Source organism: Rhinolophus sinicus, linkage group LG06, assembly GCF_036562045.2.
Source record: "Rhinolophus sinicus isolate RSC01 linkage group LG06, ASM3656204v1, whole genome shotgun sequence".
Lineage (NCBI taxonomy): Eukaryota > Metazoa > Chordata > Mammalia > Chiroptera > Rhinolophidae > Rhinolophus > Rhinolophus sinicus.
The window spans coordinates 55495691-55508245 of NC_133756.1; the positions used below are offsets into that span (position 1 = coordinate 55495691).

At 45.1% G+C, this 12555-nt stretch overlaps 1 protein-coding gene across 1 annotated transcript in view; it reads right to left on the reverse strand.

Moving 5' to 3' along the window:
• The window catches only part of ABCA4 (ATP binding cassette subfamily A member 4), a 106250-nt gene that overhangs the window by 17235 nt on the left and 76460 nt on the right, over positions 1–12555 (reverse strand). Inside the window, exons 26-33 of the mRNA XM_019752592.2 lie at positions 12056–12154; positions 11047–11233; positions 6603–6697; positions 5073–5105; positions 3590–3695; positions 3398–3472; positions 2971–3140; positions 1063–1240 (exon numbers count right to left, since the gene is read on the reverse strand). Coding sequence (XP_019608151.2) covers positions 1063–1240; positions 2971–3140; positions 3398–3472; positions 3590–3695; positions 5073–5105; positions 6603–6697; positions 11047–11233; positions 12056–12154 — 943 coding nt within the window. The remainder of the gene's footprint in view (positions 1–1062; positions 1241–2970; positions 3141–3397; positions 3473–3589; positions 3696–5072; positions 5106–6602; positions 6698–11046; positions 11234–12055; positions 12155–12555) is intronic.

Genomic DNA, 12555 nt, shown 5'->3' on the forward strand with positions numbered 1-12555 from the left:
AGGATGAGAACCTGAGAAGGGTGAGGAGGGCGTCTGCAGAGGGCAGGCTGGTGGGGTGATGGAGCCCCAGTGGGTGAGGACGGTGTTGATCTGGTGGGTATCAGAGCCAGAGCAGAAGGAGGACATTTGCATAGCTTCAAAGTAGCTCTTCCCCAAATTCTTATCAATTATAATAAGGAAGAGAGGAACTTTACAGTGGAGAAACCAGGCAGACACCATCTTAATCCAGTGACCGTCAGCAAGAGGACAAATTGCGAGCAAAAGCTACCCGATAGGATGCAATGAGAAGAACAGAGCACTCCTTCGTGATTCTGCTGCTGTAACCTGAATCTAATCGTGAGGAAACATGGGCAAATCCGAACTGAAGGACATTCGGCAAAATAACTGGCCTGTGATTTTTCAAACATGTCAAGGTCATGGGTGTCAAGGAAAGACTGAGGAAACATTTCAGGCTGAAGGAGACTGAAGAGACAGGAAAACTAAACTCAGTGCATGATCCCGAATTAGATCCTTTTCTATAGAAGACATTTCGGGCAGTTGATGAAACTTGAGTGGAACATACACTATAAATTACTCATTGTTTACATGAAAGTCAAACTTAACTGGGTGTCCTATATGTATCCGGTGGCTCTACCGCAGGAGAAGTTCCATCCCTATCCCTGTAGGGGTGGGGCAGGATTTACGAAGAGCACGTATGCTGCAGGACAGCTTGTATTATTTCTTCAGCTCCAGATTATTCCCAGTAAGACCCGCCTCATGCCTGCAGTGCAGGGATTATTTGGTGGGCCAGAAGGCCCTTTGCAGCAGGGCACACAGAGCCCCCCACACAGCAGTTGTTAAGCTGAGCCCCACATCCTTCCCCAGCTTGAGGGTCCTAGTTCTGTGCCTTTCTAAGAAGATGTCAAGAGACAACAGATACACAAGGCCCTCGACACAGCACCTTCCAGCAGCCCTGGCAGTGCGAGAGCCCCACCCTGCTGTGTCCCCTCAGTCAGAGCAGGCACAGCACCCACCCACTTTGGACCCATGGAGGTGAGGGAGGTGCTATGACCTGACACTTACCATGTCCCAGAGGAAGTTGGTTAGCCAGTAGGTGGTGGGGCTCACTCCGCTGACAAACTGGAGGTGTTTGGCTTTGTTCACTCTCTCCTTGATCAAATAAAGGACAAAGCTGGCTGGGACAAAGGACATGGCGAAAATCACACAGATGGCAACCACAGCATCCACCGAAGTGGTCAGCCTGCAGCAGGATAGGAGAGAGAGGGAGACAGAGAGAGGGAGAGAGAGAGAGAGAGAGAGAGAGAGAGAGAGAGAGAGAGAGAGAGAGAGAGAGAAGGAGGAACAGAAGCAGGAGAACAAAGTCAGGCTCTGGGGAGCCTCACCCACCCCAGGTAACAGCTTCCAGAATCTGCATCCCTAGCCTGATGTCTGTCATTTCATTCAATTGTTTTAAACTGTGTCAAGGTTAAGTGGATATTTTTGGGTTTCCTGTTCCATGCTAATATTAAATATTAATATTAATGTTAATGCTGAATATTTTCCATGTTAACATGAAAGTCTAGATAAACTTTATTACATTTTTAATTATCTGTTGATGGTATGTAGAAGTGGATTTTTATATTAATCTCATACTGCAATGCTCTTATCAGTTCTAATAATTTGTCTATAGATTCTCTTGACTTTTCTATGCAGACAGTCACATGGTCTATGAAATTTATTCCTTTTGTTAAAAGAAGTAAGTTATCTTGTTAAAACATGTTTCCAAGAAATACATCATAATGTGGGGAAATGTTCATAACGTCAGTTTAAGTGAAAAGAGAACAGGCCGGTTATACAGGACTCGGCTCTGTTCCCCCTTTCCTGGAGGAAGCAGAAGGCATCTAGCTGAGGGGGGCAAGTGTGGGCTGAAATCCAACCTGAACTTCACATGTAAGTCATGGCCCTCACGTGGGACAGTGCCCACCTAGAGAAAGAAGCACCTTTTACTAATTCCCACAAAGGTCCTGCAGGCGCCAGTCACTGTTCTGATAAAAGTACAGACAGCATGACCCACACACGTAGTAAGAGTAAAACAAATGACAGAAAGGGACACGCACAAAAATGTTTAGAACAAATAGCTTAAACTGTGTAGGGTTATAGATACTAAGGTCTTTAAACTCTGTTCTCCAAACTTTATTTAATGAACATACACTATTTTATAATCACAGACTCCTCTTTCATATTTTAGATTCAAAAGACCTGGCAGAAGGTACAGAAACTTGGGCTGAGTGAGAAAACACAGGACAGACTATGTCCCTTCTTCAGTCAAGGGCCTTGGATGGTGTCCAGAGGAAGTCCCCAAGGGGCCAGGGCCCAACTTTTAGCCGATGACACTTGGTATGTTCAGGGCCCAGTGTTGAGGGCACTCAGAGTATACGGGGACAGGAAATTGAGGACCTTACCGCCAACCAGAAATTTGTGCTAACAAAGACATCTCACCAAACACACTACAAATTGAACAAGATGGATGTTTTTACTGCCTGAAGGTGTGCAGTAAGAGTCTAAGCTTGAGGAAGGCAAAGCTCCGTCGACATCTCTGAAGCCTGACCCTCTGAGGGAAATTACTGGAATCTGAGATAATTATTGCTGGGGAGATGAAAGATTTATTGAACTTTCCCAGTTCCCGGCAGTCATTTTGCATGCTAGAAAGGAGAGTATTTGTGTAAGCTCCGGGAGCAACTTCTTATCAAGAGCCAAAAGGGAACGGAACCAAATATGTACTTCCTTTCTTAATACGGTTAAGTATGAGGAGAAAGAATGGTCAAGCAGTTTGGTGCACAAAGTGTCACAAGTCTTATGATCACATTTTCCTGACTAACAACACCTTGCCATCCAGCCCAGCCATTCACAGTAGTGAAAATCCCCTCAGGGTATCCAAAGAGAAGAGGGGGTCACAAGAGAGCCGAGAGGCCGTGGGCCATGACGGCTTACACTGTAATCTCTGAGAGCTGCTCCTTGGTCAGGTTCAGGGGCTGGCTGATGGCCGTGACGCCATACTCCTCTGGGTTCCGGTCCTGGGGCAGGGTGGCCCGTAAGATGGCATTGTGGGCCACGTTGAGAAAGCTGACCATGGCATGCCAGCCTTTGTTGTTAAACCACACCTAGAGGGCGGAGATGGGCTTTGTTAGGCTGCCCTGGACAGGACACCAGGGGTGCTGCACTAACAACAGCTGTTTAAAGAAAAACAAACTGCAGGAAAAAGAATGTGAGGGGGAGGAAGGGTTTGGCAGCTGGAAGACATTCCGTGCTAGATTTCAACAGGAGAAGGGATGGAATTTAATTAAGCTGGGAAAATAAAAATAAAGGAACCAGCTCATGTGAACTTTTAGCTCTAGGGCAGGTTACCTGGGGCCAGTACCTTAATGTTTTCTTCAGTTTCTAGATGTTTAAGGAAAGCAGACATTTCTTTAGAGGCCTCTCTGGTAATAGGGCCCTAGAAAACCATAAGGAACAAGCGAGAGGGTTTTTTTTCTTCTTCTTAGCAGTCATGATAATTTCTGTTTCATGGCACAGTGAAAGTCCTGCCCAAATCTCCAGCCTGTTTACCTACCCCGCTCACGTTCATTATCTGGCCAAGGTCGCTTAAAAATCCAACAAGTGCTTCCCCAGTGATGGGGAGAACTGGCAGCTTTCCTCCGATGGAAATTCCTCCATACCTGACAAGGGAACAAGAAGTCCTCAGACAAGTGTCATGAACCATAATGTCTGTGCTACTTCATGCTGGCCCGTAGCTCTCTCGGTTTCTGTAGGGAAATGTGTGCTTTTGGGCAAAGTGTCTGGACTAGCGAGTGACATGTCTCCACTTTACAAACCAGCTTTTAATGCTTCCTCATTGCCTCCAGATGAAATCCTGATCCCTTCTGAGCTTGGTCTCTGCTTCTCTCTTCAACCCCTCCTCATGCCCTTCCTTGAATGGCATATTCGGCCATGTCCAATCACTTCTAGAGTGAGCTCTCAATGGGTTGGGTTACCTCTGCAGGGGTGCTAGCTTGCTAGGGGTGCCTTTCCCTTTCTTGAGCATCAGGCCAACTCCGACTCATCTGTCATATGTCACCTTCTCTTTGAAGTCTTCCCTGACCTCCCCACATCCCAACAATGATCCTGTCCTGTGCCATTCTGTACTTTATAGGGATTTCTGGCAGCACTGGACTCACCTTAATCTGATCAGGCCCAGCCCTGCGGTGCCACCTTTCAGTGCCTCTCAGTTCCGCCCTTCCTCGGGCAGCCCCTCACCACCTCCTGCCTTGATTCAAGCTCTAGCCCCTTAACTGGGATCCTAGCCTTGCGTCTGTCCCGCTCAAACCCATGCTCCACACTCCTCTGGAAGTCTCAAGTGAGCGTGCTCAAACACATATCTGGGTGTGTCACTCTCTGGCTTAAAACTCTTCAACGGCAGGATGAAAGCCAAACTCCTCTACAAAACAAAATTAATTTGCTAACCTTTACTTTTCAGGGACTCAAATTGCCCACGCCCATCCAAGGTTCTGCTCCCACTAAGGCCCTAAAAAAGTTGGATTTCACTTTTATAGTCTAGAATCAAATCAACATCAGCTCTACATTCATTCTAGAGGCCCTGCTGCTGAGGGAGCCTGGGAGGCCAGCTCACTTCTAGAACATCCCTGGAGGATTCTCCAAACCTCTGGAATCACTCGCGCCTCCAGGATGCCTCAGGAACGGGGCGAGTCTGGGGCTTAAAAGGAATGGGCCAAGGAGTGGCAGGTCATGTGTCCTTTCATTGGCAGAGTAAACTATTACACGCTCTGAGCTTTTGGACTCTCCCTTGAGTGAGAACGCTCTGGAGCACGTCTTCAGGGAGTACCACTTCCCAGCTATGGACTCCAAGGAGGTCTAGCATGGAGCATCTTCTGGGTCCAGGGTGTCCCTGGTCACATACCTTCCAGGATGTGTCTTGTGATTCCTGAGCACATACAGAACATTCCGTCTGCATGGCTTTGAGGTGTGGCTTTTCTATGGGCACGTCTTTTAAATAGATCAATTTGAGATTTTCACTTCTGATAAAAATAGTTTCTTACCTCTGTTCGTTGACCCAGAATTTGCTCTTTAAGCTGAGAGTGAAAACAAATCATGCAATGAATATCATAGGGCTGGCAGTGGTGTTAACGTTCCTTCCCAAACACCCACTGGGGCTTCTCAGTCTTAAGGGGCATTTCTGCATTTCTTGATATCCCAGCAATATGGAAACCTCCCCAGCCCAGGAGCCAAGCCTGAATACACATGCAGAAAAAACCCTCAATGTTTTCTACTGCTGACTCTCCAAGTCACATCCCACATGCTGGGCCTTCTGGGTGGCCCTGCTGTCAGGTCATTTGTCAGACCATCTGGAACCAGACAATATGACAATGACCATAGCAGTGTGGAGTGAAAGCTGCAGCCCTCTCCTCTTCCACCTGTACCAATGAGGCTCTAATAATCACCTGCACACTTGGGGGAAGTTCTGACTTACTCCAAGCCCAAAGTTCAGAGACAGACTTCCAGCTAACCGGGGGTAAAATTACAAGATATAAGACGAGAAGATGCCAATTTTAGATCTCATAGTTTAAGTCCATGAACTATCTTTATCACCAAGCACAAAATCCAAAATTCCATATTGCAAATTTGCCGCTGAGAACAAAGGTTGGAATGGTTGTTGTTTATCACATTATTGAATAAATTCTATGCACTCTGCTTTTATTTTTGTGCTTGGTGGCTCTCTTTCTTTTGCTACCTGCTGGCTTGACACTGCCTCCTTGGCAGCTGCTTTCGCCATCTGCAGTGTGTTCTAGTTAATTGAGTTCATTTATTCCTTGGGCATGGCTCTGACAGGGGAAGCAACTGAAAGTACTACTAAAATTAGACAGTATTTTTTTAAATTTTAAAACCCCAGAGCACAGGAGGCCTGGATCAGGGTCCCCTGGGATACTCTCTCCATAGCTGACAGGGGTTGCTGAAACCAGTTCGTCCCCAGCTGGGTCTTGCTAAGAACAGCTGCAGACCTGAGAGAAGTAGACACTTATAGAAGAGGTCACTGGCATATTAAAGGGCAGTGATACAGGCGATAGAAGAGTGTCACAGGTGCAGCTAACCTGGCCAACCTGTGGGCTCACTTAGACAGTATCCCATTGCCTCTATCCTATCTTGGTCTATTTTTTTTCCTTTTTCCCTTTTGCTTCTTACTTTTCCTTCTTTTTTTGTTTTCCTCTACCTTTTCCCCTTTACTCTTCCGCATCCCTCCAAACCTTTTCTCTCTTAACTAGTTAAAATATGAGGTTGCATTATTGAATAAATTGTAGACTTTCTTATTTTACTTTTAATAGCACATGGGTTAAACATTAAGGCTACTTGGCCTACACAAAACAAAAAATAAAAACAAAATTAATCCTCAGTTGCATTGTACTTGTATATATCTCAATTGCTTTTTCTGTTGGATGAGGGCCTCACATGAGGAAAAAGAAACAAATTCCACTGCCCTAATTATTGAGAAATCATGTGAATAAATTATTTCCTGTCCTTAGTTATTCTCTGTAGGGAACCAGGATACAAAGCATAAAAGGGTCTCTTCATACCTGCTTCGTATAAGCGTGGGATATGTTTTTACTAAGAAGTCCGAGATGTTCCTGTCTGTAAGGTCTTGGAGAATTTCAGTGCTGCGCTGTATTCTCTGGGGCAATAAGACATTTGCATTAATTGCTTTGGGATTTGAGGCCTTACAGTTTGTGAAACTGCTTGTTCTTCCCCAAAAGTTATTTATGGACTAGCTGGTGGAAAATGAAGCTACCAAAGAAAGCCCTGGCATCTCCCGTGTCCCCGCATCGATGATGTGGGACTCATTCTTGATCCCTCTCTTTTCTCCAATTCATTGACAAGACAGGATAGCTCTAGCTCCCAAATCAATCTCTAGTACACCTGCATCTCTCCATTTTCACCCCTATCACCGTAACCCAAGCCTCTACCTACACCTCGCCTAGACCTCTACAGAAACTTCCAAACTGGTCTTCCCGATTCTACTGTTGGCCCTCCATAAGATATCCCTCACCCAGAAGCCAGATTGAGCTTTAAAAATGTAAATCAGATACCCCAGCCACCTTGCGTAGCACACTCTAATACACCCTAGGATCAGATCCAAATTCACTACCAAGGCTGATACAGCCTTCGTGATCTGGCCCTGCCTTGCTCTCTGGACTCACCTGCTGTCACTCTCCTCTTCCTCCTCACCCTCCCCGCCTATTCTTCCTGTTTCTCAAATGTGCGCCTCATTCCGGAGGCAGCTTTGCACTGGTGGTTCCCTTTGTCTGAAATGCTCTACCTGGACAACCTCACATAGTTAGCTCATCACCTTTCAAGCCTCAGCCCAAACTGTATTCCTCAGAGAGGTACTTGGTGTTTCTAGTCACTCTCTATTATAGTACACTGTTGTGTTATCGCCACGTCCTCATCTGAAATTTTCTAATTGATCTGTTTACTTGTTTTTGTCTGCTATACCCATTTGATATAAATTCTCTGAGTCAGGACTTTCTCTGACTTGTTAGCTGTGGTGTCCTCAGCACCCAGAATAGTACTTGGCATACAGTTGAAACAATAAATTTGTGACATAGATGAAAGAATTCAAACAGTACCTTACAATTTACAAATAACTTCAAAATACATTTAGGATCGGAAGCTAGTACTCAAAAGACATTGGACTCCATATCCCATGATTTTATGTACATATATACGTGTATATATACATATATATAAAATTATAGTTGACATACAATATTGAGTACAGCATAGGGAATAGAGTCAATGGAATTGTAATAGATATATATGATGTCAGAGGGGCAATAGATTGGGGGAGGGGGTTACCACTTTGTGAGGGGTGAAATGTCTAACTATTACATTGTTTTGTGCACCCTAAACTGAAAAGAAAAAAAAAAGACATTGGAGAGTTAAGAGGCATGAATGTGGCCACCAGGTGGCACTATTACTTTAAATTTGGGAATACATAGTGTTTAGTTTCTGGTCAGAAAACCTTGGGTAGCTGAGGGAATTTTTGGTGGTGTTGAAACCACCATCATCACATAACATTCTCATTTTTCTTCACTTTCTGACTCGCCCTCCCATGTTCCCATTTTGCTTCTTCAATTCACTTTCTATACCTCGTTCTTCTCTCTAATGCTAGGAGGAGAACTCGGATCTACTGAATGCTTATTGTGTGACAGGCACTGTGTTAAATGTTCCACATACGTTATAATATATCCCTTAATCCTCATACCCTTATGAAAGAGGAACTATTACTTTAATTTACAGTAATAATAAACAGACAGAGAAAGTGAGGTTCAGCAAGGTTAGCAAACTTGGACCATGTTGCAGCATTTGCGGCTGGTTGACCTAGGATTTGAACCTACACCTGTCTGACTCCATAGCCTTCACTCTTTTTGCTCCATCACCCTGTTTCTCAAGCTGAGAATGTCACCCAGGGGGAACTGTCAAGCTCCTCTGGTGGAATCTAGGCTGGAACAACGGCTGGTGTCTGGGAAGTTTATGATAAACTGTTTTCTAAAAATTCTGTTAAATAAAATACTCCTAAAACTAGAACCCTATGTATTCTAGAAGTCAGGGATGGAGCACTTCCGCCCCAGGACCCACCACCAATCAAACAATGCTAGGACCTCAGAGAAGGGACCTCAGAGAAGATTGCATCCCCCACCCTGTTTTCCAGATGAGGACAGTCTACTACCTCTGAACCAAGCCCATACATACTCTCTGGCTTAATTCCAGGCTGAATGAGAAAGTGTGTTTGAGTGAGTGGGTGTAACTATGAGAGTGTGTGTGTGTGTGTGTGTGTGTGTGTGTGAGAGAGAGAGAGAGAGAGAGAGAGAGAGAGGAAGAAGCAGCTTCTGTACAGATGGGTGACGTTCAATTTTGCTCCCAAGAGAGGCATAAATGATAAGGCAATGCACAAGCGAAACAAAATCATAGAAACGCTTTGCCTTTCTCCAGGACTTTGGCTGTAGTGGCCTGTTAAATTTTTTCCCCCCAGAGACCGAGGACTAAGCATTGAAAATAAGTTTCTGTAAGCTAGACAGGCAGCTGTGCAGTTAGGATTCACCGAGGAAATGGAATCTCTACATAGCTACTCTTGCCTTCCCTGGCTGCCCTAGCCAAGAACTCAGGGTGCATTGTCACAGCCTCTGTGTCCTGAGGCTGGATGTATTAGAGTAGAAACAGCCACAGGGGCTCTCAACAAACCCAATAGAAGTACAATTTCATCTTGGGGTACAGAGAATTGGGACAAGCTCCCCGAGTGATGCTGCAGTGGCCGAGTTATGATTCAAGGGGAAAATAATCGTGCTTGAGAAATATGAAGGTATATGCTTTTAGCACATAAAAAAAGAGAAAAGAGAAAGCTAAGATGCTCATAAACACAGAATCATTTATAAGCCAGGCACTGTGATTGATGATATGGTAAAATTGAGTTGTCCCCATTACCTGCTCTGCCCTTCTGCCGTCTGCCATTGTAATAGACTGTTTGGTTGGGTACAAGGCCACCCAAATAAAGACTACAGTTCCCAGTCTCCCTAGACTTTCAGTTCTGGCCAAAGCTGTATAAGTGAAAGTGCTGTGTGGCAGCTTCTGGAAATCTTTCTTAAAAGATAGCGTATTTGCACACTTTGCCCTCTTTCTTTCTTCATCCCTTCTTTCATTCTGCTGCCTGGAAAGCAGATTGTGCCATCTTGGCCGAAGAGGTTGAGGCTTGTTTACTATGGAGGAGCAGAAAACAGAGCGTCTTGGACCACCCCCATAACTGTTACCTGAGAGGGAAACAAAGTGTGTCTTATTTTATACACTGTTAGTTTTGGGTTGTCATCATTGAGTTGAATCTAATTCTAAATAATACAGTTTCTTTACCCACATTATTTCATTGAATTCTCATAATAATGCTATGAAATAAATTACAGTTATCCTCAATTTATAAGTGAGAAATTAAGGCTCAGAGAGACCAAGTAACCAACCCATGGTCCTCTGATGCCAAAGCCTGTGCTCGTGCCATTATGTCACACTGCCTGTCTGGGAATCATTCATTTGTTGGCAAATCATTAGAGATGACCACGTAAGGGCCCACTCTGTGCACGTCAGCTGGGGGGTCATTGTCAACCCAAGACAAAGGCCCCTTCTGTCTCTGAAAGCCCCGGGAGGGGCTCACTGATATATTCTGGAGTTCAGAACCCCAAGAGAGGATGCTACTCAGAGCCAAGATTGTTGCTGTCCCTGCAAAACACAGGTTGTTGGCTGTGTGTGTGTGTTGTGTGTATGTGTGTGTGTTGTGTGTGTGCATGTGTATGCATGTCAGTTACACAGCACATGGCAAGCTTCTTAATTAAGATTGTTAATAAGTGTGCAAACATATATGCATTTGAATGGACACTACAATATTGTTTATAATGGAGAAAACTGAAAACCCACAGGTCCAAGAATGGGAGATTAGTTAAATAAATTAAAGTAAACCCAAACAGTGAGATAGTATGCAGGCTTTAAAAAGGATGATGTAGATGTGTATTTGACAGGGACATATGTCCATAATGTGCTAGCAAGTGAAAATAGCAGGTTTCGAGACAGCATTTTGAATATAATCCAATTTGAATGGATAAAAACCAAATGTTATTGGTGGTTGTCTCCGAGTGATAGGATGATTTTTTCTTCTGACTTATCTATATTTCCTATATAATTTTTCTATAATGAGCATACTTGACGCATAATTTTTTCAATGTTTAAAGATATTTTCTTACTAGATTGAACAGGAAGTAGTTGGTGGAAAAGGAAGCTCTTGGTCAATGACTTCCTTCCAGTGGCTGGACAGGGCTCTCTGGGAAGCCCCATTGGGAGGACCCAGAGCCTCCTTTAGCCCTTCATTCAGCTGTCAGTTTGAAATGTTAGCTGGCTAGACACTCAGGAGGCACAATGTATCTCCCCCAAGCCATGCTTCACAGGCAGCTTCAGGGCCCCTGGTTTCCATGGAGGTCATGGTACCTGAGGGGGCGGGAGCCCGCCTGCACCCTGTGGGCATTCGGGGAGCATGGTGAGCTTCTCTCTGGTGCTGCACTCGCATGAAGGTGAGGGGTAGTCTGGCGTCCATTTCTGCTTCTGGAACAGCTGGGTGACGTTCACGGACACAGAAGGGGTCGTCCAGGGGGTTGAGTTGCCACAGGGGTACTCCCTCATGGAAGACAAGAAAATATTTCACAGTCAGCTCGAAAGTTGAGAGAGCTCCCTAGAAATGAGACATCGTGCCCGATTGTCTGCATCACAGCCTTTTCTCCTTGTCCTCAGACCCACGCGTTTTCTTCTTACTCTCTTACGGGTTAGTTTGTGCTCAAGAAACATCAAGACCAGGAATGTTTTTTGAATCACTAGGTGTGGGGCTAGGGAATAGTCATCTAGTTTGTGGATGGTTTTATCTCTTTTTTCTCTTCTGGTGGCTCTAGTGGTTAAGAGAAGAAATAAAAGAGGAATGTGAAATTAATCTATTTTGGTCCTTATCAATAGCTCTGAAAAAGACTGGACGAAAAAGCATTAAAATTGTATTGACCTTTTAAAATTCTTGGTGGATTTCAACTGCCCTCTGTAACGCCCTTCTCTATACTTACAGCAATAATGGAAAGTTGGCCATATTTGTAATTAATGCCATCTAGGTCCAATTACCCAACAGCATATCTCCCGTCTCCCTCCTAACCCTGTTCAGATTCCTTTAAATAGGTTGTGGGAAGCATATGTCAACTTAGTATGGAACTTTTAATATTGGAAATTATAGAAATAGAAACTTGTCCAGTGATGGAGGGGCTTTTTGAGAGGTAGTAAACACCTTTGCATGCAGGTGCTGAAGGAGAAGCTGGGTGAGTGCTGGTCAGGGAGACGGAAGTGTCTGTGTAATACGGAGCAGGATTGAGTTGGGGCCTCTCCCAGCCTTGCCACCCCAGGACCCCACCATCTGGTCTCCCAGGGCAGCTGTTACACAGGGCAGGGGTGCACAGGGACTTACGGAAGCCACTCTTCCTTTAGGCAGCGGTTGCCAAAGCCTGGCTTGTTCAGGAGGACCTCTGCAAGTGCTGCGAGCCGCTCATTGCCCGGCTGGTCCATGCTGGACAAAGTGAGAGGGGCTTACTCAATGGACATGTGACTAGGACAGAGGGACAAAGCAGTCAACATGCAACTCGACAAGCATCTTATTGAGTGGCTATTACGTGCCAGGCATGTACACAGGGTACAGAATGCTATGTTGGGGTGGTTATAGGTCTCCTGGAAAGGGGGTAGGCTCCCTGAACATGCCTAGTGATTTGATGGCATATTATGTCTGGATCTGACAAAGACGGAGCTTCAAGCACTCACCCAACCTTTACTTTCTCTTTCCTTATTCCTGGCAGTTCTGCTTGTCCACTGGGATCACCTTTCCCAAGTGGCAGTTCCCCTAATTTCCTTTCTGAGGGCGCCTGAGGACTCCAACCACATTGGTGACTGTCCCAGGGAGTGGGAAGGTCAGAG